The sequence below is a fragment of the Lacerta agilis genome, chromosome 9 (assembly GCF_009819535.1).
Source record: "Lacerta agilis isolate rLacAgi1 chromosome 9, rLacAgi1.pri, whole genome shotgun sequence".
Taxonomy (NCBI): domain Eukaryota; kingdom Metazoa; phylum Chordata; class Lepidosauria; order Squamata; family Lacertidae; genus Lacerta; species Lacerta agilis.
The window spans coordinates 72,826,559-72,852,852 of record NC_046320.1 but is presented as its reverse complement, the minus strand read 5'-3'; the positions used below and the strand labels follow the sequence as shown (position 1 = coordinate 72,852,852).

Genomic DNA, 26,294 nt, shown 5'->3' with positions numbered 1-26,294 from the left:
CAAAGTGACGGACCAGAGGCTGATGAGAAGCCTGCAAGGTAGACAGAGGCACAACAGCACCCTGCCCACCTAGGATTCCCAGCAAAGTGGTATTCAGAGGCATGGTGCCTCTGACAGTGGAGCAGCACATCTTCGAAAGCTGTTCAAAGGTTGGAGAATGCACTGAGCTTGGAGAAGGGAGGGCAACAAAACCCTGCGCATGACCTCCAGGGAGGATCTCAAATCAGGGGCTTCTCAATATCACAGCAGAATCCTGCCGAGTCATCTCCCTCCTATGGTATCACCGAGGGCACAGCTGCCCTCCTAAACCTGCTCGTTCTTGTTCCCTTCCTTTCTAGTGCCCAAGAAATAGGGTCCAATGCATGTCCTGGTGAAATACCCAAGCCCATTTCAGTGGGGCTTGTACAGGAGCAACTCCTTGTGTTTTATGCTCAGTGGGCTTTGACTGTAGGAAGCCAGGCTTAGGCCACAGGACCCCAATGAAATGCCTGCATCTGTTGTCACCTGAGCTATAGCTCACCATGCAACACCTTGGCCTAGACTTCACAGTCAAGACGGCTGAGAGGACACAGTCAACACAGGTTTTTCTGCAGTCCCTTGTCTGGCCAGCAACTGGCCTTTTCACTGCAACCCAGGGAAATGGCAGTGATGAGCACTGGGACCTTGCATGTGCAAAGCTTGCCTTCTGCTACTGAGCAATGACAGAAAGAAGACCCCTGTGTGCAAGGAGAGGCACAAGCAGAACTGGGAGAAGGCAGCTCTTTTGGAAGGGTAAGTTTGAGATGGGCTCCACTTCACAATCCTTGCTAAACCCTTCTGAAAGCTTCAGAGGACACTTCACACACTTCCTACGTTAGCAATCTGTTCTATTAAAAAACTGAAAAAGAAGAGGGAGAAGGAGGAGGAGGAGGAGGAGGAGGAAGAGTTTGGATTTGATATCCCGCTTTATCACTACCCTAAGGAGTCTCAAAGTGGCTAACCATCTCCTTTCCCTTTCTCCCCCACAACAAACACTCTGTGAGGTGAGTGAGGCTGAGAGACTTCAGAGAAGTGTGACTGGCCCAAGGTCACCCAGCAGCTGCATGGGGAGGAGGGGGAAGTGAACCCGGTTCACCAAATTAAGAGTCCATCGCTCTTAACCACTACACCACACTGGCTCTCAACACAAACATCCCTTCCATTATGCAGTCATTACTCAGTTTTTACTTGGATAATACAGTCATACCTCCGGTTACGACCGCTTCAGGCTGCGTTTTTTCATGTTAAGAAGAATTTGATGTTAAGGTTTCACCCTGCGTGCATGCGCAGAAGCGTTTTGCGCGCTTCGCGCATGCGCAGCAGCACTTTATCATGGTTTCATGCATGTGCAAAAGTGCCACTCTTGTTGCGGACTTTTTGGGGTGCGAACGGCACCCCGGAACGGATCGTGTCCGCAGCCAGTACCACTGTACATAACTTTTTCACGGTCCTGCTTCAGTTCTCCCAAAGTGGAGTGCGTATACTCTCTGTCTCTCTCTGATTCATATGTGTGTATGTATGTATGTATGTGTGTGTATTTACTAGAAACTTCACTTCACTTCTTCCTTCATATTTAAATCTACCTCCTGGTGGTTTAAAATCATTGCTTCATTCCAACTTTCTTTCTTTTCTTGCAAAGCTGAAAGCCATTGCTCTTTGTGCTTCACTATACCTACCCTGTAAGCCTTAGGCTTCTAGATCTTTGATCATCTTGGTCACCCTTCTCTGAACACTTTCCAGATTATCAATCATGTTTCTTAAACTGGGGTGCCCAGAATAGGACACAGTATTCCAGGTATGGTCTGAACAAGGCAGAATTTGTTGTTGTTTAGTCGTGTCCGACTCTTCGTGACCCAATGGACCAGAGCACGCCAGGCACTCCTGTTTTCCACTGCCTCCCTCAGTTTGGTTAGACTCATGTTGGTAGCTTCAAGAACACTGTTCAACCATCTCGTCCTCTGTCGTCACCTTCTCCTTGTGCTCTCCATCTTTCACTGTCCCACCCAAGGACAGAACCTTCTTGGCCACTACAGTCTGGACACGCCTCCTGGCCTTCTCAGTGCCAGCTGGGCAGTTGGTACCAGTTGGTACCACACCACAGACATCGCGGCAGTAGCTGCGACCACAATATTTTGAGTCAGGGCGCCGAAAACATTCCCTGAAATAAGAGACAGCTGCCCTGTGAAGGCTCATGGTATTAAAGGGCAGGCCTTTCCGTTTAAGATAAACTATATATTTCAGCACATCGGATTCCCTAGCTGAATGCGCGTCCATCGCTGGCTCTGCCCTGCTTTTAAGGCCGCAGAGCAGACTGGAGTGAAGCCCGCTCTCTCTCAGTCTACTCCTCTGGCCACCCCCCCCCATGACGCCAATTTATCTATTTGAACTGAGATTTTGGCATGCACCACATCGCTCCATGGCAAAGAGGGCAGGCCCAGCTCCAACAACCTGGCATGCCTCGCCAAGGGTAGGGGTACCACACGCCAGGCCGCAAATTGTGCCCACCGCCGAATGGGTGAGCTTTGGGAAGGTCAGTGTGCAAAGAATAATCTATAATGTAAAGAACCAAAACCCTCTTCAACTGCATTAGAAGAACTGCAGCATTACTTGAGGGTCTTCTTTGCACCTCTAGGTGGGGGGTGGGGGTTCTTCCCTGGCTCTTTATTCACAAGCTTCCTTGTCTACATGCTTGGAGAAATTTCTGATTATTGAGCTGCCCAATAAAACACAGCCCCAAAAATTTCGGGGCACATTCTAAGGCTGTATACCAAAAAGTCAAAGGGAAGGGTGAACTATTTCCTGGGTTATACGGTTTCCAAACCAAGAATTGGACTAATTTCTGTATCTACCGACAGAACTCCAAGAGGTTAAACAGCAATGCCTACACTATTTGCGCTCATTCCACAGTCAGAAATCCACTTTCTCAGATGCAAAGTGTCACGGAGACAAACCTGGATCGGGAAAGGAGCGTGGGAGGAGGAACAGGGAGTGAAAGCTGGAAAGCAGACAGGCAGGGGAGGAGGCTGGGTATAGAGAACAGGCTCCATTAATATCAACAGATACGTCCGATAGTGACAGCCCTTTCTTGCAGACATCACCAGAAGAAAGGGGAAATACTGATGTCAGTAATAAACAGGGGGAGGGGAGCAAAAGAGGGAAAAAGAAATTTACACGTCATTTCCGAGCCACCCGGAAATTCTTATGCTGGAAAGGCGCGAAGCGGAAGACAGCAGTTAGGACGTTTGCAGCGAAAGGGAGCAGACGTGATTTATGACTCTGTAATTAACAAGGACGAAATAAATGCTTTTGAAACCAGAAATCCGAGCCGGCTGTTACTTACAGCAACAAAAAGGCAAGGTTGCCATGACAACACGTCCTAACTCCACTGCGTTGCTGTGAGGCGTTATAGCGGCAAAAATGCAGGGGCTTGAAGAGAAGCTGGAGGCTGCGAGGGCCAGCTGGGAAATTCAAGCCAAAGAGGCTATTTTGAAAGTTCGGCAAGAGGGAGAAGCCAGGATTGCAGATTTGGAGGAGACAAAGAAACGTTCTGAGCTTAGAACTGCCAAACTGGAGGAAGATTTGCGCGATCTTCAAATAAGGCTAGACGAGGCACGCAAAGCCGGTGGGGGAGGAGCCACAGCTGTCGTGACTCAGCGGCAACAGCTTGCGTCAGTGAGTAAGTTCGATGGGGACCCCAGGAACTATCTAGGGTTCAGGGCGGAGATTGATTATGCCCTTAAGATACGTGGGAAGGATTTTCAGACTGACGCAGAGAAAGTGACCTTCATTATTTCCCATTTGTCGGGGGCAGCTAGGCAATGGGTGAGACCGCTTTTGGCAAGTGACAACCCAGCGCTTGGGAATCTCCAGGACTTCCTGGATGCCATGGCGATGATGCAACGGCCTGTGGGCTATGCAAATAAATAAAGTTTGTTGTTGTTGTGCCATGGCGACGCATTACACCAGTGACATTGACAGCGAGATAACCAAACAGGAAATCATGAGCCTCAGGCAAGGAGAGGGGACTGTGAGAGATTATGTGGCGAAATTTACCCTTTTGTGCCATAAATTGGGGTGGGAGATTTTGGCCCCACAAACGGAAGCGCTGTTTCAGCAGGGTTTGAATCCCGAAATTTTGGATGAAATAAGCAGGGGACCACGCCCAAAAGACACTGATGCTTACATAAAAACGGCCCTGCAGGTGGGGGTTCGAGAGGAACAAAGGGCATGGGAAAGGCGGAATGGGGCCAGCAAGAGGCCTTCCACGGCTTACAGGAGGCCGTTCCCCAGCGTCCAGCCCGTGCAGGGCAACAGGCAGCACCTACCCCCGGAAGAGCCGATGGAGGTCGGTCGTTTGGACACGAGGGAGGGCCCCAAAGCCACGCCTAGCAGGGAATTGCCGAGCAGAGGGAAGGAGGACACGCGCAAATGCTTTGTATGTGACAAACCTGGGCATCTAGCCAGGAATTGTTCCCAGAAGCGAATGTGGCAAGGAATGGCAGCGGCTTCGGTGCAGGAGGAGAGAGAGGGAGCACCGGTGCAGGGAAACGCCAAAGCCTGGTTGGAAACAAGAGAGGGGAAGACCAACCAGGCGGAAAGCAAGTAAACCCCCGACATCGGCAGAGCGCAGTGGTTCCACGTACGCCCAGACCTGGAATTGTGCTCATGGTACGGCTGGAATTGCCAAATGGGTACCCCCTTGACGTAGAAGCGCTCCTAGATTCGGGCAGTTCTGCCTCCTTCATGTCTGAAAGCTTTGCCAAGGCTCATCAGATTCATTTATTGCCTTTGGACTTTCCCCTGGTGGTGACCACGATTGATGGGAGAGAACTGCTGGGTGGGCAGGTGCGACATCAGACGCCGCCAATGAGGATGAGCGTCTCGAGGCATCAGGAAGTGCTGGCGTTCAATGTCACCCATCTGGCAGGGGCACCAATCATACTGGGCATGAGCTGGCTTGATCTCCACGATCCGGTTGTTGCCTGGCACCAGAGGTCACTCACCTTCGGGTCCTCACATTGTACGGAGAATTGCCTGATGGAGGTGGGAACGTCGGAGATGGAGGGGAGGATCGCCACGATACGGTTGGAGGAGTCCAGGGGAATTCCGCCGCAATACGAAGATTTCAAGGAAGTGTTCAGTGAAAAGGAGGCGGACAGACTACCCCCCCATAGGCCGTATGATTGTCAGATTGAGTTACTGCCGGGGGCGAAGTTGCCTGCAGGAAAGTTGTACTCCATGTCGGAGCAGGAGTTGCAGGAGTTAAAGGAGTTCATTAAACTGAACCTGCAAAGGGGATTCATACCAGAATCCAAAGCAGTCGGAGGAAGCCCGGTTTTCTTCGTGGACAAGAAAGGCACGGCTCAAAAACGCCTTATAGTTGATTACAGGATCTTAAATTCGCGAACGAAACCAACCGCCTTCCCGATGCCAAGAATCGACGACTTGTTGACGGCAGTGCGAAAGGGGAAAATTTTTACGAAGTTGGATTTACGAGGAGCTTACAATCTCATAAGAATCAGAGAAGGAGATGAGTGGAAAACAGCCAGGTTTACCCCGTTGGGCACCTACGAATACCGAGTGATGCCTTTTGGGCTCCAGGCGGGCTCCCACACCTTTCAAGCCTTTATGCACCATGTGCTGGGCCCATTGTTGTACCGGAACTGTGTATGTTTTTTGGACGATATCTTGATTTATTCTGACAATGAGAAGCAGCATGAGCAGCATGTCAGACAGGTGTTGCAGAAATTGAAACAGCATCACCTGTATGCGAAGCTGGAAAAATGCCAATTTCACGTCCAGCAAGTTGACTTTCTGGGGTTCAGGGTGTCCGACAAAGGCCTGGCAATGGATGGGGAGAAGGTAAAGGCAGTGTTGGATTGGAAGACACCCAAAACCAGAAAAGATGTACAACGCTTCATTGGTTTCAGCAATTTCTACTGCAAGTTCATCAGGAATTTTGCACAGCTCACCAGCCTGATAACCGACACGCTGAGTACTAAGAAGAAATTTCGGTGGACTCCAGAGGCGCAGGAGGCGTTTGCGCAGCTGCGACAGGTATTCGCCTCGGAGGAACAATTGTTGCACCTCGACACGGCGCGGCCCATACGCCTGGAAACTGATGCGTCGGACAGGGCGGTTGGAGCAGTACTGTTGCAACAGGATGCAGAAGGAGACTGGCGACCCTGTGCGTTTTTCTCAAGAAAGCTCAGTAAATCGGAACGCAACTACACCATATGGGACAAGGAGCTGTTGGCCATTGTAGCGGCGCTCAAGAAGTGGCGGCATTTCTTGATCGGAGCCCGCCACCAGATCCAGATCTACACGGACCACAAGAATCTGGAGTACTGGAGAACAGCCAGAGTGCTCAACCAGAGACAACTCAGATGGGCGGAATTCTTCGCGGACTTTGATTTCAGGATCCATTACGTCCCTGGTGACAAGAACGCAAGGGCAGACGCCTTGTCTCGCAAGCCGCAGTACCTGGAGGATGAGGGATTGCCGGAAGAGAGACATGTGGTGCCACCCGGCAGATGGCAATGCGCTGGAGCCAGGGACCAAGAGTCTCTCATACGCCGTCTCACTAGGGAAGATGCGTTTGCGCAGCAGAAATTCAAAGACCTTCAACACACAGGGGTGGAAGATGGATTCATAGCCAAGGATGAACTGTTGTTCTACAAGGGAGCACTATATGTCCCGGGGGATCATTTGAGGGCGAAAGTTCTCAGGCAACTACACGACAGCCCTTCGGCAGGGCACCCGGGACAGCAAAAGACCTTGCAGTTGGTTACCAGGGATTTCTGGTGGCCAGGGGTGCAGGAGGACGTCAAAGGCTACGTGCAAGCTTGTGACTTGTGTCAACGGGTCAAGAGTGACAATAGACCCCCTGCCGGACTGTTGCATCCCATGCCCACTCCGGGAGGCCGTGGGAGATGGTGTCTATTGACTTTCTCACAGATCTGCCGGCGTCTAAGGGCAAGACGGCAGTGCTAATCATAGTGGACATGCTCACCAAAATGTGCCATTTTGTGGCGTGTCCTAGGGCGGTGTCGGCAGAGGAGACCGCCAGTTTGTAGACGTTTTCAAGCTGCATGGTGTACCATCGAGGGTCGTGAGCGACAGAGGCCGTCAATTTACGTCGCGGTTCTGGCGCAAGCTCATGGAGCTTCTGGGCGTGGAACTCAATTTGTCGACGGCCAGGCACCCGCAGACGAATGGAAGGCAGAGAGGGCCAATGCCATTCTGCAGCAGTACCTACGTTGTTATGTTAACCAACGACAGACGGACTGGCCAAAGTTCCTAGCCTTAGCGGAATTTGCCTATAATAACTCAGTTAATGTTTCCACAGGAATGACACCCTTCCTGGCGAACTATGGAGGGCATCCGAAGTCATTCCCGAGGGGAGAGGATCGGGGCCCGAGCGTGCCGGCGGCAGAGAATTTGGCGGAGGAGATGCTCCAGCTGCACGAGCAACTCAAGAGCACGTTGGACAGGGCCAAAGAAGCCTATAAGAGGGCTTCGGATCAGCATCGGAGGGAGGGGGAGGTCATCAGGGTGGGGGACAGGGTGTGGTTGTCATCTAGGGGGCTGCCCACCAGAAGCAGGTGCAGGAAGTTAGAGCACAAACGTTTGGGTCCCTTCGAGGTAGTGGGCCAGGTCAATCCTGTAGCCTTCAAGCTGAGGCTGCCGGAGGACATGAGAATTCACCCCGTGTTTCACAGAGCGCTGTTAACACCCTACAGGGAAGGGCACCCTTATCAAGGGGAAGGGGGGTGACACCCGGGCCTTCAGTGGAGGCAGTGGGGGCCGGCAACGAGGTCACTGAGATCCTCGATTCCAGGTGGAGGGAAGGGCAGGTAGAGTACTTGGTGGCATGGGAAGGGGAGGACGCCAAGAACAACACATGGATGCGCCATGATACAATTCAGGAGGAGTACCTCAAGGCTGAATTCCATGCGCTATACCCACAAAAGCCGGCCCCACCGGGGTATGAATGTTGGCAGGGATATCAGGAGGAGGGGATGGGGGACCAAGGATCCAGAGGAAGGGAGGAGGCAGAGGGACCCCATTCAGACTGGTCGGATGAGGAGGTTGACGAGGTCGTGTCGTTCGCACCATTTACGACGGAACAGTGGAAGACGGTATTTGAGTCGGATGAAAATGAGGATACAGACTTCCTGGGGTTTGTCACTCCACCGCGCACGGAACGGTGGCAGCACGGGAACGGGGAGGAGAAGGTTAGCACGTTCATACACCATCCGCTTGAGTCCAGCGACTCCGGGGAGGAAGGGGGCCTGGAGGAGGGAGTGGATGTCACGGAGACAAACCTGGATCGGGAAAGGAGCGTGGGAGGAGGAACAGGGAGTGAAAGCTGGAAAGCAGACAGGCAGGGGGAGGAGGCTGGGTATAGAGAACAGGCTCCATTAATATCAACAGATACGTCCGATAGTGACAGCCCTTTCTTGCAGACATCACCAGAAGAAAGGGGAAATACTGATGTCAGTAATAAACAGGGGGAGGGGAGCAAAAGAGGGAAAAAGAAATTTACACGTCATTTCCGAGCCACCCGGAAATTCTTATGCTGGAAAGGGCGCGAAGCGGAAGACAGCAGTTAGGACGTTTGCAGCGAAAGGGAGCAGACGTGATTTATGACTCTGTAATTAACAAGGACGAAATAAATGCTTTTGAAACCAGAAATCCGAGCCGGCTGTTACTTACAGCAACAACAAAGGCAAGGTTGCCATGACACAAAGCCTTGTGTTGATCGGTACTCTCCAAGGAGATAGCATGTTCTCCTGCCATCCTGTGAATTTTCTGTTCTGAGGTCTTCAGTTTTTGCTACCTTTCGCACCAACTCCAGGAATCCATGCACACAGCTGGGTTGGAACAGGCCATGTTTTTCTCGTTTGCAGCTTCCTAGACAGTGATATATTCCAGAACCTACAGGGTTAAACTGTTTACTGTTAAGCTGCTCTGGTCACGTGACGTGCTGTAATCTGGGTGTGCCTATAAATGGGTTTCTGTTGCTTCCTGGAGTTTGGGGAGTTTGGGGCGTGGTTTTTTTCTTTCTGTTATGTTCTTCAGTACTGGGAGCAAGCATGCCTTCCCAGGAGTTGTATTTTTTCTGTAAATAAACGCTTTAACAGAGATAAGAACGAAGACCGCTGCAGAGAGCTTTATTAAGGATGCCTTACACAACAGACCTGCTTCTTGCTGCGTGAGTAGAATCTCTGCTAACAGCCCAGGGAACTGGGGGGAAAGCAAAGTGGCACAGCAGGAGCGTGCTGGACTTTTTGCCAGTTTAAAGTGGACTACCCAGTTTACTGGACAGGGGCAGCCCAAATATTAGCTTTGTTTGGATCAGACTTCCCTCACTGCGGCTGTTCACTTTCCCAACGCATGGAAGTGCAGCAGGGCAGTAAGAGGATGCAACGGAGGAAGGGAGGCTAGCACACAAATCCCAGCTCTTCCTCACGTGATGAAAATTAAGATGAGGGAACTGAAGGTCCAGAGACGGCTGCTGGCAAGAAACAAAAATGACTGATGGATAACCTGAGGAGTAGCTCAAAGCAGCAGACAATGTGGACTGTTCAATGTGCCTGCAGCCACCAAGCTAAGGCTCCAGTGCTGACCAGCTGAGTACTCAAAGTGCCACGGCTCCTTAGGGAAGCATCCTTCTCCCTTGGCATCTTTAGGTACCCTATGCACAAGAGTCGGACACGACTGAACAACAACAACAAATGCACAATACCCAGCAGCACCACTATAGTTCTTGCCAACGTCCAAGCTGGGCTGAGGCCTCACCAATGGAAGCTATAGCAGCTCCAAGAGACCAGAACAGATGTTCTTCAGCCATAAGTCAATGCTACCAGAAAAGCAACGAGAAGCGGCTGTGGCTTCCGGATTCCAGGGATCTCACAGACCTCTTAGGATCTCTCGCTGGAACCTGGTAGCCATGGATGTGCGATCTCAGAATTCACAGGAGTGGCAGTGGTAAAGCCTCCCCATTTCATGTTATAGCAACCATAATTTATTTGTACCTTGTCCATCTGACTAGGTTTCCCCAGCCATTCTGGGAGGCTTCCAGAATACATAAAAACTTAGTAAATGAACCAACTTTAAAAGCTTCCCTATACAGATGTCTTAGAAAATACATAGTTCTTTATCTCCTCGACATCTGGTGGGAGGGAGTTCCACAGAGCAGGTGCCACTACTGAGAAAGCCCCTGCTTGGTTTCCTGTAACCTCATTTCTCTCAGTGAGGGAACCACCAGAAGGGCCGTGGCGCTGGAGACGCTCCTTCAAGTATACTGGGCTGAGCTTGTTTAGGGCTTTGAAGTTCAGCACTAAAACTTTGTGCTTTGAAGTGTATTGGGAGCCAATGTGGGTCTTTCAGGACCGGTGTTATATGGCCTTGGCGGCGGCTCCCACTCAACTGTCTAGCTGTCGCAGTCTGGATTAGTTGTAGTTTCTGAGTCACCCTCAAAGGTAGCCCCATGTAGAGTGCATTGCCGTAGTCTAAGTGGGAGATAACCAGAGCATGCACCACTCTTGTGAGGCACCCAACTCTCCCTCTCTTTTAAATCAGATCACAAACAGTGAAGGTGGTGAATGTCCTGGGTGAGTGCCGAGAGGCAGTTGGAGGATGGATGGCAGCTAACAGATTGAGGTTGAATCCTGTTAGCCGCTACCCATCCTCCAACCACCCCCAGACACTCACACGGGACATTCACTGCTTTCAGTGGTTCTAATTTGAAGGAGAGGTAGAGCTGGGTATCATCCGCATACTGATGAACACCCAGCCCAAACCCCCTGATGATTTCTCCCAGCAGCTTCATATACATGTTGAAAAGCAAGGGAGAGGCAGAGCCAAGAGGCACCCGACAAGTGAGCACATATGGATCCGATCACTCATCTTCCAACACCACTTTCTGGACTGCCCCAGGAGGAAGGAGCGGAACCACTGTATAACAGTGCCCCCAGCTCCTCTAGACAGTCCAGAAGGATTTCATGGTTGATGGTATCAAAGCCGCTGAGAGATCCAGCAGAACTAGGAAACAGCTCTCACCTTTGTCCCGATCTCACAGGAGATCATTGACCAGTGCAACCAAGGCAGTTTCAGTCCCATAAGGCCTGAATCCTGATTGGAAGGGATCCAAATGCTCCACATCCTTCAGATGTGCCTGGAGTTGTTCAGCAACCACCTGCTCAATCACCTTGCCCAAGAATGGAAGATTTGAGATTGGGCAATAGTTGGCCATGATGGCTGGGCTCAAAGTCCCTCTGTATGTTTCAGGTGATATCTATGCCTTTCTGGGTGCCCAAGTTATTATTGCCCAGATGCAGGAGAATAACATCTGGAGGGCCGCTGCCTGCTGCCAAAGCAGGGGCACCAGTCGCTCCCAATTCATGTCCTCCTAACCCAGCCACACGACATGCAGCCTGTGACCCAGCCCAAGGTGGAATCCTCTCCCAGACGGCCGCATGCGCTTCCTTGCACAGCACAAAACTGTGTCCAGAAAACTTTACGGGCAGGGGCTGCAACTAAACAGAAATAAAGTCAATGTGATGCCACCACTGATGCCTCCAAGTACCCCTTTGAGTACAGCCTATGTAGCTCAGTTGGTAGGCCATGAGGCTCTTGATCTCAGGGACATGGGTTCAAGTCCCAAGTTGGGCAAGATTCCTGCATTGCAGCAGGCTGGACTAAATGACTCTTGTGGTCCCTTCCAACTCTACAATTCTATGATTCTATAATTATAGGGAAATGACTAGCACCTCTCTGGGGCTGTGCTACTGGCTTTTGGGAGCCCCACCCCCAGCTGCCTCAAAAAATGAGACCTATAAAGCGTCCATGCAAGTCCTGAATTTCAGGAGATTGAACTAGATGACCCTTTGGCTCCCTTCCAACTCCACAATTCAAAGGTTCTGTGATTCTATTAATGCTCTCCCTACCCCAAATGACTGAATAAAGAGAACATTCTGGTGCATTTACAATTCTCTGCAAGCAAATCTCTGACTCACCCCATGTCCATGGCTGTGTTGGACTAGGTCAAGAATAGAGGATCCTGGGGCCATCCAGGTGCATAGAATTGTAGAGTTGGAGAAGTCCCCAAGAGTCCTCTAGTCCAACCCCTGCAATGCAGGACTCCCAGCTCCCATCACCCCTGACCCTCAGCAAAGTGTCTAGATTTGAAACTATCCACAAAATATCTGCTAAAGAGCACGGGAGGATTAGAAATTCTCGCAAGCCTTTCCTTACTCAGTTACCATACTTGAACACCTGTAGCTTCCTGTTCAGCAAAACCTCAAACCACAATATAAGCAACATGTGCTCTGACACAACCTTCATCTGACTTCAATACTTCCGTTTCCTTGAGAATCGCTTGCTTCTCCATCAAGCTGTATTTGAAGCACAAAAGATCCATCCACAGCAATGAGAACACATAAACAGCAATGCGCCAGCTCTCCTGGCACAGCTCTTGAAGCCTCAAGTAGCATTTTTCCTAACTGGCCCGAGAACCAGCGTGGTGTAGTGGTGAGAGTGCTGGACTAGGGCCAGGGAGACCCAAGTTCAAATCCCCACTCAGCTTTAAACTCAGTGGCTGATGTTGGGCCAGTCACAGTCTCTCAGGGTTGTTGTGGGGTGAAATGAGGAGGGGGAGAACCATGTATGCCACCTTGAGCTCATTGGAGGATAGAAATGTAGCCATAAATCAGTAAAATCACATACCATTGTGTATTTTGTATGCCACAAAAGGAACCAGTTGGCCGGACCAACAGACTGCAGACAAGATTCCTGCACCCTAGAAGCAACAGCACAGGTGTGTTCACCACTACCAGAGAAGCCGGATGGATCTCAGGGCAGTCCTCAACTTGAGCAGGATTTGTGCTACACATGCAAGCTTCTCTTCCATTATATCACCAATGCAAATCTTGACGGAGACCTCCAACACAGAACAACTTCCCTCTACAGCCAGACCCACCCTCAGCCCCTTTCCCAACAATTCCTCACCTGAGCAAGAAGGAGCAACTCCTGGCACCACTTCCTGACTGCTCTCCTGCTTCTTTTCTTCACTTCCTGCAGCAATACTTAACGGGGAGCTTGGGCCAGCCGCACTTGGGCTTTCCTGCACACCTGAGGTCTCCTTGGAGGCTAATGCAGCTTGCACCACCTGTGTTGCAACCAGCTGAATCATGGATACAAGGGATAGGGATGCTGAATTGATCTGCACAGAAGGAAGTGGGGGCGAGCTCGTTCCTTCGGCGAGTCCAGCACCCACTGTGCCTTCAGACTGGAGCAGCGACAGGGCCTGCATGACACTTTGTTCTGCAAGAGGCCTCAATGCCAAGCTCAACCGATCTTCATGTTGCCGGTCTCCTTGTTCCTGGGTTGCTGCCTCCTTCTTTTCCAGCTCCTGATGGCCGTGATTTGTCTGCAGTGGATTTTCTGACTTGTTAGGTGGTTGTGAACTGTTCAGTTTAGAACTGGTAGAGCATGGCAGTGGAATATGTTTTTCCTTCTTGTCACCTTCATGTCTGCAAGAAGCAGAAAAAAAACAGGATTTGAATGACTTTTATTTTTCAAATGTAAAAGCAGAAATCAAATATGCCAAGATGTTATTTTTTGTAAACAGAAGTCAACTAGAAATAGGAACCTTCAGCGTTAAAGCTAAAAGCATCAAAAGCCTACAAAATACGGCTGCAGTGTTTAGTAACCATTTAACTCCTTAAAAAAAAAAACACAGAGAGAGGAAACTTGGAAAGCCCACGCACCCCCCAAAAAATCATCTCTGCACTTTGACTGTCCCAAGCTCATGAGCCTGCAGCATCCAATGACTAAAGGAACTCAGATGCTGGCCACACAATGCCCAGCTTCATACCAGAAAATCATGGCTGCCACCTGCCCTGGGAATAGCTACCTGCCTGCTAGTGGCTTACCGGTAGCTCCAGTGCAACCCACAGCTGCTCAGCCCTCTGGCCCCTAGAGCAGGCATAGGCAAACTCTGGCCCTCCAGATGTTGGGGACTACAATTCCCATCATCCCTAGCTAACAGGACCAGCTGTCAGGGATGATGGGAATTGTAGTCCCACACACCTGGAGGGCCAGAGTTTGCTTATCCCTGCCCCAGAGGCTTAGAACGAAGACACAAAGGCCTGCAGTCTGAGTTAAGCAGCTCCTACATGTACTGGTCAGTGACAACCAGTAACCTGGGACGGAAAATATCCAGGGGGGGGGGTGTTGTGTTACTTTTTCTGCAGAAGTGTTTCTTGTTACATAGTCCATAAGCAGCAGTGAAAGGGGCCAACTGCAGATACTTGACAGTTTTTCACTTTACAGTTTTCTCTACTGAATACAATGAAAGACCAGAATTAGCTCACAGATCACTGTCTTGGGCATTAGAAAATGTCCCAGTGCAGCATGCCCTGATGCATATTTCCCATTCAAAATGTCTCCAAAACCCCACACCATCGGGGACAACAGGGAATTGAGTTTACTGCAGCCTAATTCTCATTACTGAGTATTCATGTGGAGATTAAAAGGTTACCTCTGTAACAAAGAACAGTCTTCTGCATTCCAGTCAGGATGCCTGTTTCAAGAAAAGCCAGCAAAACAGCTGTGTTATTCATTTGACACAGTACATGTACTCCATTCAATTCTCATTCAGGCAAGTTTCTAAAACTGTCAATTACTTCTCTCCCTTTTGTCCAAATTACTGGTCTCTTACTACTGATCTTCTGGGGCAGTTTAAAAGTCATTCCACAAGGGTTCCCTGACTCTTTGACCCAGATTTCCAAAAGCTCCCTGGAATGAGAATCAGGTTCCAGCTCCTCAAAGAACTAGTTTGTCCTGAAGCCACACCTCCTAAAACTCTGCTCATGCTCCACAGGCATCTAAAAGCCACAGAACACAAGATGAGATGCAACTGAGCTTCAGCCTGAGGTACCCAGGCAGTCAATTTCAAACCATTTCAAATCCTCAATCAATTCCCAATAAATTAAAATGAAAGGCCTTACTGCTGGCGTAGCTGATCACATTTCTCAGAGTGTGCAGTAGTGCCCACGTGCAGATTCCAGCCCTACATGGAAGGAGGGAAGAAATCAGGATGAAAACACAAAAAAGCCTGGCTGCTAGATGAGAACAAAGCCTGATGCTTCTGAGAAACCCACAGAAGGGCTCTCCTCTGCTGCTGCTTCTCCCACCAGCAACTTTTTAAAAAAATCTCCTAGCAGTATATACATTTTTTTATAAAAATAAAACACTAAGTTCCACTTAGTGATATGCCCAATACCCATTGATGGGGCTTCCGTCTATAAAAGTGCATAATCTCGTCATTTAAGGTCATGAGAGTCTGTGGACGTGTTCAAAACCAGCCAGGTGCCAAGCACATTTTGCACCTGGCTATCAGACACTTACAACCAAGTGGAGATGCCCGGATGCCAGGATGGCAGCTGACGTCTCCACAACCTGGAGGTGCCTGCCTGGGGATCCTTTGATCACAATGGTTTTTGCACACTAACTCCACATCCTGTAGAATTCTAATCAGTTATATTTTGGTCCATGACACCATTCAGAAAAGGAGGTAGGAATAGGCTTGTATATATGTGGACTGTTCCTGCATCAAGTGATGTTTCTCCTTTAAGTTCTCAAAGTTCTGAACCTGGCTCAAGGTTGTTACTTGAACTAGCCAGATGTTTAACTGAGAATCAATCAGTCAGCCCACCTTTTTAAAAATAAGACTTTAGATCCACTTGGCCCCAAAATGGCAACTGGACATTCTGTTTTGGCCACTGCAACCTTGGTTTAAGGAGCCATCTGTCACCTAGCTTATATATCAGACTTTCAACAGCAGAGTAGAACTACACACTCACCCACCCTTCAATCCTGTGTATGAGTTTAATACTGGACAATGTTCAATATTGTGCAATGCATTTAATATTCAGATAGACAACAGCAGCTCAAAGTTAGATAAGACAGAGTCTTCTATCATTCTTACGTTACAATCTTAAGCAATAATAAATGCTTTCTTTACCAATGTTTATGACTCGATTTCAACCTTAATCCAATGTCTACTTTAACTCCAACTTCCTTTGATCCTAGAAGCTACTAGAGTAAGTTTAATTATAGACAGAGGAAGCAGCATAGGGAACTGGGAATCCAAAGTGAAATGAGAACATATCTATCATAAGCCAGCTTTTACAGGTGAAACCTGCAGAAATAGCCAGACACATTGTGCAAATCAGACACACACAGTATTTATTCCCAAGCTTCTTGATTGTTGGAAATCTTACGGGAATAAAATCGACAGATATCCAAAAGTCAATTAAACCCAGTACATAGCACACATTGTGTACAAATATATGTAATCATGGGGGTGGGTGGGAAGTGACTCACCTTCAAATGTCTACATTTAATATTACAGAGAGAACACACATGTGGAAATATTCTCGGAGATGCAGCATAGTAGTCATTCATCATCGACGGAGTTGGCAATGTCTTCAGCTTCTGGGCATCCAACTTCTTGGGTGGTTCTTCTGCCACATCAGATTTGGCTGGAGGTTGCCTGGAGCTTCCAGCTTCTGCAGACAACGCTAAAGAGGGGGAGAAAAAGCAATGGCTCATCATTACTATTATTATTAGCATTAGTATTTATTAAATTGGTATACCGCCCTCCATCCATACATCTCATGGTGGTTCACAACATAAAAATACAAGATGAAAAACCCGTAAGATACAAAATAAAAACGAGAACAAAATGGAATCAATACCCCCAACCTCCCTAAAATTCATCAACGCTCTATTGCCACAACTACAGCTCTACTTTTGGCAACAATACAATGGAACCCCTGGTTGCAAACGGGATGCATTCCGAAGCCCCGTTTGCAAACTGAATGGTCCGCAATCTGAAGCACCGAATCTGCACAAGCGTGCAGCACGATGTAGCGCTTCTGCGCATGCGGCGAAACCCGCAGGTAACCAGTTCCAGTACTGCCGGGTTCGGCGTGGAGCACAACCCGAATACATGTAACCTGCAGCGTTCGCAACATGAGGCATGACTGTACTAAGCAACTGTAAAAACTATGAAGTTGGGGTGGGAAACTCTACAGCAGGGAAATGGCTGAGATCAACCAACATCCCCTTTTGAAATGGGTTGCAGCGTCACTCACAAAATCCAATATAGGAACAAGCTTGCTCTTCTTGGCAGGCATTATATTGACACAATGACAAAGCCGGGGGTGGGGGGACGACCCCCAGAACAGAACAAACTATTCACTGAGCCAAAGCCACTGCAACACGCCTGCCATTATCACACATATAATCCTGTTTACAAAAAACTGAAGTGTCTGTAACATCCACCTCACCTGGAGATCTAGTTGATCTTCTCGGTTCTCTCTTCCGGCTAGAAGAGCTTTGAGAACTCGAGCGGGGGGAGCTTGGTTGCTTTGAAGACCTGGAATTACATCTGGGACCCCTAGATGGTGACCGTTTTCTCCTGCAACGTTCAGAACTCCTAGATGGTGACCGTTTTCTCCTGCAACGTTCAGAACTCCTAGATGGTGACCGTTTTCTCCTGCAACGTTCAGAACTCCTAGATCGTGACCGTTTTCTCCTGCAACGTTCAGAACTCCTAGATCGTGACCGTTTTCTGCTGTGGGACCCAGGGCTCCTACATCGTGACTGCGTTTGACTTGAGGCATGGCCAGGGACTGTGTGTTGTGAACCGTTCGGGTTAGAACTGCCAGAGCATGGCATTGCAATATGTTTTTCCTTCTTGTCACCTTCATGTCTGCAAGAGGCAGAAAAAACAGGATTTGAACGACTTTTCTTTTGCAAATGTAAAAGGAGAAATCAGATCTGCCAAGATGTTATTTTTGCAAACGGAAATCAACTAGAAGTAGGAACTCACAGAGTTAAAGCTAAAAGCATCAAAAGCCTACAAAATACAGTAGCACTGTTTAATAAACATTTAATCCCTTAAAGATTAAAAAACAAAGAGAGAGGGGCACTTGGTAAGCTCTCTTTCCCCCCGAAAAAAGCATCTCTGCACTTTGATTGCTCCAAGCCCATGGGCCTGCAGCATCTAATGGCTAAAAAAACTTGTATGGTGGTAACAGAATGCCCAGTTTCATACCAGAAAATTATGGCTGCCACCTGCACAGGGAATGGCTACCTGCCTGCTAGTGGCTTAGCTCCAGTGGAATCCACAGCTGCTCAGCCCGCTGGCCCCTAGAGCAGGCATAGGCAAACTCTGGCCCTCCAGATGTTGGAGACTACATTTCCCATCATCCAGGGGTCAGGGATGATGGGAATTGTAGTCCCACACATCTGGAGGGCCGGAGTTTGCCTATGCCTGCCCCGGAGCCTTGGAACGAAGACACAAAGGCCTGCAATCTGAGTTAAGCAGCTCCTACATGTACTGGTCAGTGACAACCAGTAACCTGGGGCGGAAAATATTATCCGGGGGTGTGTGGGTGTTGTGTTACATTTTCTGCAGAAGTGTTTTTTGTTGCATAGTCCCTATGCAGCAGTGAACGGGGCCAACTGCAGATACTTGACAGTTTTACACTTTTCAGTTTTCTCTACTAAATACATTGAAAGACCAAAATTAGCTCACAGATCACTTTCTGGGGCATCAGAAAATGTCCCAGTGCAGCATGTCCTGGTGCATATTTCCCTTTCAAAATGTCTCCAAAAACCCACACCATCGGGGACAACAGGGAATTGAGATTACTGCAGCCTAATTCTCATTACTGAGTATCATGTGGAGATTAAAAGGTTACCTCTGTAACAAAGAGCTGTCTTCTGCATTCCAGTCAGGATGCCTGTTTCAAGAAAAGCCAGCAAAACAGCTGTGTTATTCATTTGACACAGTACATGTCCTCCATTCAATTCTCATTCAGGCAAGTTTCTAAAACTGTCAATTATTTCTCTCCCTTTTGTCCAAATAATTGATCTCTTACTACTGATCTTCTGGGGCAGTTTAAAAGTGATTCCACAAGGGTTCCCTGACTCTTTGACCCAGAATTCCGAAAGCTCCCTGGAATGAGAATCAGGTTCCAGCTCCTCAAAGAACTAGTTTGTCCTCAAGCCACACCTCCTTAAACTCTGCTCATGCTCCACAGGCATCTAAAAGCCACAGAACACAAGATGAGATGCCACTGAACTTCAGCCTTCTTCCCTGGTTCAGCTCCATAATCGGCCTACAGACCACTTATACATAAAACAGAACCCAGAGCAGGAACCGTTCCTTCAAAGGTAAACTCCCACAACTTCCTTGGCTTAGGTTTGTGACAAGGCATGTAAGCAATGGCTCTGCTGCTTTTAGCAAAATCCTGAGATACCCAGGCAGTCATTGTCAAACCATTTCAAATCCTCAATCTATTCCCAATAAATTAAAATGAAAGGCCTTACTGTTGGCGTAGCTGATCACATTTCTCAGAGTGTGCAGTAGTGCCCACGTGCAGATTCCACTCCTACAGGGAGGGAGGGAAGAAATCAGGATGAGAACACAAAAAACCTGGCTGCTAGATGAGAACCAAGTGCCACCTAGTCCAGCATCCCATCTCCTGCGGCAGTCAGCCAGATGCTTCTGAGAAACCCACAGAAGGGCTCTCCTCTGCTGCTGCTTCTCCCACCAGCAACTGTTTTAAAATAACTACTAGCATTATATACATATTTTATATAAAAATAAAACACTAAGTTCCACTTAGTGATATGCCCAATACCCATTGATGGGGCTTCCGTCTATAAAAGTGCATAATCTCGTCATTTAAGGTCAAGAGCGTCCGTGGCAGTGTCCAAAACCAGCCAGGTGCCAAGAACATTTTGCACCTGGCTATCAGACACTTACAACCAAGTGGAGATGCCCGGATGCCAGGATGGCAGCTGACGTCTCCACAACCTGGAGGTGCCTGCCTGGGGATCCTTGGATCACAATGGTTTTTAACACACTAACACCACACCTTGTAGAATTCTATCAGTTATATTTTGGCCCATGACACCATTCAGAAAAAGAGGTAGCAATAGGCTGGTATATATGTGGACTGTCCCTGCATCAAGTGATTTTTCTTCTTTAAGTTCTCAAAGTTCTGAACCTGGCTCAAGGTTGTTACTTGAGCTAGCCGGATGTTTAACTGAGAATCAATCAGTCAGCCCACCTTTTTAAAAATAAGACTTTAGATCCACCTGGCCCCAAAATGGCAACTGGACATTCTGTTTTGGCCACTGCAACCTTGGTTTAAGGAGCCATCTGTCACCTAGCTTTATATATCAGACTTTCACAGCAGAGTAGAACTACACACTCACCCACCCTTCAATCCTGTGTATGAGTTTAATACTGGACAATGTTCAATATTGTGCAATGCATTTAATATTCAGAAGACAACAGCAGCTCAAAGTTAGATAGACAGGAGTCTTCTATCATTCTACGTACAATCTAAAGCAATAATAAATGCTTTCTTACCAATGTTATGGACTCGTTTCAACTTAATCCAATGTCTACTTTAACTCCAACTTCCTTTGATCCCTAGAAGCTACTAGAGTAAGTTTAATTATAGACAGAGGAAGCAGCTAGGGAACTGGATCCAAAGTGAAATGAGACATATCTATCATAAGCCAGCTTTACGGGTGAAACCTGCAGAATAGCCAGACACATTGTGCAAATCAGACACACACAGTAGTTATTCCCAAGCTTCTTGATTGTTGGAAATCTACGGGAATAAAATCGACAGATTAGCCAAAAGTCAATTAAACCCAGTACATAGCACACTTGTGTACAATGTATGTAATCATGGGGTGGGGGTGGGAAGTGACTCACCTTCAAATGTCTACATTTATATTACAGAGAGAACACACATGTGGATATATTCTTGGACATGCAGCATAGTAGTCATTCATCAATCGACGGAGTTGGCAAAGTCTTCAGCTTCTGGGCATCCACACTTCTTGGGTGATTCTTTCTGCCACATCAGATTTGGCTGGAGGTTGCCTGGAGCTTCCAGCTTCTGCAGACAACGCTAAAGAGGGGGAGAAAAAGCAATGGCTCATCATTACTATTATATTAGCATTAGTATTTATTAAATTGGTATACCGCCCTCCATCCATACATCTCATGGTGGTTCAGACATAAAAATACAGATGAAAATCCCAAAAGATACAAAATAAAAACAAGAACAAAATACAACCAATACCCCAACCTCCCTAAAATTCATCAACGCTCTATTGCCACACTACAGCTCTACTTTTGGCAACAATACAATGGCAACCCCTGGTGCAACGGGATGCATTCCGAAGCCCCGTTTGCAAACTGAAAGTCCGCAATCTGAAGCACGTGAATCTGCAGAAGCGCGCAGCACGATATAGCGCTTCTGCGCATGCGCCGAAACCCGCAGGTACCGGTTCCATTACTGCCGGGTTCGGCGTGGAGCACAACCCGAATACATGTAACCTGCAGCGTTCCCAACATGAGGCATGACTGTACTAAGCAACTGTAAAAACTATGAAGTTGGGGTGGGAAACTCTAGAGCATGGAAATGGCTGAGATCAACCAACATCCCCTTTTGAAATGGGTTGCAGCATCACTCACAAAAGCCAATATAGGAACACAGCTTGCTCTTCTTGGCAGGCATTATATTGACACAATGACAAAGCCGGGGGGTGGGGGACGACCCCGCAAAACAGAACAAACTATTCACTGAGCCAAAGCCACTGCAACACGCCTGCCATTATCACACACATAATCCTGTTTACAAAAAAACTGAAGTGTCTTAACATCCACCTTACCCTGGAGATCTAGTTGATCTTCTCAGTTCTCTCTTCCGGCTAGAAGAGCTTTGAGAACTCGAGCGGGGGAGCTTGGTTGCTTTGAAGACCTGGAATTACATCTGGGACCACCTAGATGGGACCGTTTTCTCCTGCAACGTTTCAGAACTCCTAGTTGTGACCTATTTCCTCCTGCAACGTTTCAGAACTCCTAGAGGTGACCGTTTTCTCCTGCAACGTTTCAGAACTCCTAGATCGTGACCGTTTTCTCCTGCAACGTTCAGAACTCCTAAGTGTGACCTTTTCTCCTGGCAACGTTCAGAAACTCCTAGATCGTGACCGTTTTCTCCTGCAAAGTTCAAAACTCCTAGATCGTGATCGTTGTCTCTCTGAAAGCTTCAGAACTCCTAGATCGTGACCGTTTTCTGCTGTGGGACCCAGGGCTCCTACATTGTGACCGTGTTTGACTTGAGGGCATGGCCAGGTGACGTGTGTGTTGTGAAACCGTTCGGGTTGAACTGGCAGACCTTGCATGGCAATATGTTTTTCCTTCTTGTCACCTTCATGTCTGCAAGCGGCAGAAAAAACAGGATTTGAATGACTTTTCTTTTTCAAATGTAAAAGCAGAAAACATCTGCCAAGATGTTATTTTTGCAAACGGAAATCAACTAGAAGTAGGAACTCTTAGAGTTAAAGCTAAAAGCATCAAAAGCCTACAAAATAAGGCTGCAGTGTTTAGTAACCAATTACCGTAACTCCTTAAAGTTAAAAAAACAGAGAGAGGCAACTTGGAAAGAACCCAAACCCCACCCCCCCAAAAATCATCTCTGCACTTCGACTGTCCCAAGCTCATGAGCCTGCAGCATCCAATGACTAAAGGAACTCAGATGCTGGCCACACAATGCCCAGCTTCATACCAGAAAATCATGGCTGCCACCTGCACAGGGAATGGCTACCTGCCTGCTAGTGGCTTAGCTCCGGTGCAACCCACAGCTGCTCAGCCCTCTGGCCCCTAGAGCAGGCATAGGCAAACTCTGGCACTCCAGATGCTGGGACTACAATTCCCATCATCCCTAGCTAACATGACCAGCGGTCAGGGATGATGGGAATTGTAGTCCCACACATCGGAGGGCCTGAGTTTTGCCTATTCCTGCATCAGGGCCTTGGAACTAAGACACAAAGGCCTGCAGTCTGATTAAGGAGCTCCTACATTGTACTGGGTCAGTGGGTAACCTGGGCCAGAAAATATTATCCTGGGTGTGGTGGGTGTTGTGTTACTTTTTCTGCAGAAGGTTGTTCTTCCTACATAGTTCCTAAGCAGCAGTGAACGGGGCCAACTGCAGATACTTGAAAGTTTTCACTTTACAGTTTTCTCTACTCAATACAATGAAAGACCAGAATTAGCTCACAGATCACTTTCTGGGGCATCAGAAAATGTCCCAGTGCAGCATGTCCTGATGCATATTTCCCATTCAAAATGTCTCCAAAAACCCAAACCATCGGGGACAACAGGGAATTGAGATTACTGCAGCCTAATTCTCATTACTGAGTATTCATGTGGAGATTAAAGGTTACCTCTGTAACAAAGAGCAGTCTTCTGCATTCCAGTCAGGATCCTGTTCAAGAAAAGCCAGCAAAAGAGCTGTGTTATTGATTGACACAGTACATGTACTCCATTCAATTCTCATTCAGGCAAGTTTCTAAAACTGTCAATTATTCTCTCCCTTGTGTCCAAATTATTGATGTCTTACTACTGATCTTCTGGGGCAGTTTAAAAGTGATTCCACAAGGGTTCCCTGACTCTTTGACCCAGAGAATGGAAAGAGACTCAGGCTCCAGCTCCTCCAAGAACTGGTTCGTCCTGAAGCCACACCTCCTAAAACACTGCTCATGCTCCACAGGCATCTAAAGTCACAGAACACAGATGAGATGCCACTGAGCTTCAGCCTTCTTCCTGGTTCAGCTCCATAATTGGCCCACAGATCACTTATACATGAACAGAACCTAGAGCACGCACCGTTCCTTCAAAGTTGAGCTCCCACAACTTCCTTGCTGAGGTTTGTGGCAATGCATGTAAGCAATGACTTTGCTGCTTTTAGCAAAATCCTGAGGTACCCAGGCAGTCATTGTCAAACCATTTCAAATCCTCAACCTATTCCCAATAAATTAAAATGAAAGGCCTTACTGCTGGCGTAGCTGATCACATTTCTCGGAGTGTGCAGTAGTGCCCACGTGCAGATTCCACTCCTACAGGGAGGGAGGGAAGAAATCAGGATGAGAACACAAAAAAAGCCTGACTGCTAGATGAGAACAAAGCGTCACCTAGTCCAGCATCCCATCTCCTGCGGCAGTCAGCCTGATGCTTCTGAGAAACCCAAAGAAAGGCCCTCCTCTGCTGCTGCTTCTCCCACCAAATTATAATCTGTTATAATTGTGATGATTATGGCGTACAGCTAATAAAAACCCCAAAGTTGAAATTGTTAATTTGGGGTTCTCATCAGCTGTACGCCATAATCATCACAATTTTAACAAATAAAGGCTTGCCATATCTCGCTTGGCATGTCATGAGTCTATCTCATATATTAGTTTCACCTTTCAAGTTGAATTACTGAAAGAAATGAACCTTTTCATTATATTCTAATTTTTCGAGTTTCACCTGTAGAAGGCAATTGGGCCGCATCCGGCCCCCGGGCCTTAGTTTGGGGACCCCTCCTTACATCCACCTGGCCCCAAAATGGCAACTGCACATTCCATTTGGCAAGTGCAACCTTGGTTTAAGGAGCCATTTGTCACCTAGCTTATATATCAGAGTTTCTACAGCAGAATAGAACTACACACTCATCATCCACCCTTCAATCCTGTGTATGAATTTAATACTGGACAATGTTCAATATTGTGCAATGCATTTAATATTCAAATAGACAACAGCAGTTCAAAGTTAGATAAGACAGAGTCTTCTATCATTCTAACACTATAATAAATGCTTTCTTTACCAATGTTTCTCACTAGACTTCAACCTTAATCCACTGTCTACTTTAAGTCCAACTTCCTTTGATCCCAGAAGCTACTAGAGCAAGTTTAATTTTAGACAGAGGAAGCAGTAGAGGGTACTGGGAATCCAAAGCGAAATGCGAACATGTCTATCATAAGGCAGCTTTTATGGGTGAAACCTGCAGAAATAGCCAGACACATTGTGCAAATCAGACACACACACAGTATTTATTCCCAAGATTCTTGATTGTTGGACATATTACGGGAATAAAATCGACAGATATCCAGAAGTCAATTAAACCCAGTACATAGAACATGTTGTGTACAAATGTGTGTAATCATGGGGGTGGGTGGGGAGTGACTCACCTTCAAATGTCCACATTCTACATTACAGAGAGAACACACATGTGGAAATATTCTTGGAGATGCAGCATAGTAATCATGCATCATCGACGGAGTTGGCAATTTCTTCAGCTTCTGGGCATCTGCCTGTGAAATAACTGGTAGCCAAGAGGCTTTCACCACACCAAAAGGAGGAGGCATCCCGGCTCCTGCTGGAGGGAGGCCTTCCCCTGGCCCCTTGTTGGAAGCATCCATGGGGGGAAAGGACTGTGTACTTGATGTGCTTCTCTGGAATCCCATCTTTCGTATCAGCTCTTCTACCGCATTCATTTGACTACTGGTTAAACCGGAGAGCGCCGAAGACACTGTGTTGGAAAATCCTTTCACGCTCCCCTCAGTTGATGCATCAGAATTGTAGTCTTTGACCTCAAGAGGAGTTTCAGTATATTCAAACTTGCTTTTATGCCCGTAATCGATTACCTTGCACTTCACCATGGTACCACAACCATCGTCACTGTGAAACATTTCCTTTTCTGTGCTCTGAGAAGGTAAACTTGGTAACTGATGAGTCATTTTGCGCATTCGGATGTCCCTCAAAATTAAAGGCATGTTTTCTGACGTCAGCTGATCATCCGGATACCGACTAAGTTCCTCCAAGTCTTCATCAGATAAGCCAAAGCTTGCTAAGATCCCCGAAGCATTCTCAATTGTATAACGGTTCTGGATACGTGTGGCTTCTTCTGCAAACTTTCCTGAAGTCATCTGGCTACTATTTACAGGCGGCAATGGATTGTCCCAGCGAGTAGCACGTCTCCCTTTCTTCTGGTGCCGCTCTTGTCTAGGATTCATTCCATGTTGTGTGACCTGAACATTTGGCCTTGGGAATCTTGCCCTCATTTCTGGTTCCATGACCCTTTGAGGCATTCTGGGAGGGGCAGACGGGTGTTGCCTTTGATGACCATCCGGTCCAGGTCCCGGCCCCGGAAAAGGGCCATGCGGCAATTGACCAGGTGCATTAGGTCCCCTCGGCTTTGGAGGCATGTTTCCTCTAGAAATGCTTCATTTAACAAAGCATAAGATGCTATAGAATGGGTTGAAGCTACCGAGTTCAACTGGTGAAAAGCCAATTGTGTCTTAATCTGAGCAAGCTGCAAAGGAGGAGGAGGAGGGCCCAACAGGAG

General features: G+C 47.8%; 1 protein-coding gene across 1 annotated transcript; it reads right to left on the bottom strand.

Annotated features, from left to right (window-relative positions):
- Positions 1–12,651: 12,651 nt before the first annotated feature.
- Positions 12,652–25,979, bottom strand: LOC117053411 (zinc finger protein 638-like). The gene is made up of 8 exons (XM_033161118.1): positions 25,138–25,979; positions 23,966–24,027; positions 18,801–18,842; positions 17,382–17,806; positions 16,414–16,610; positions 15,036–15,097; positions 14,567–14,608; positions 12,652–13,556 (listed from the first exon to the last, which is right to left on the bottom strand). The coding sequence occupies exons 1-8, from the start codon at positions 25,960–25,962 to the stop codon at positions 12,854–12,856; spliced, it is 2,358 nt and encodes a 785-aa protein (XP_033017009.1). The 5' UTR covers positions 25,963–25,979; the 3' UTR covers positions 12,652–12,853.
- Between the last annotated feature and the right edge of the window lie 315 nt (positions 25,980–26,294).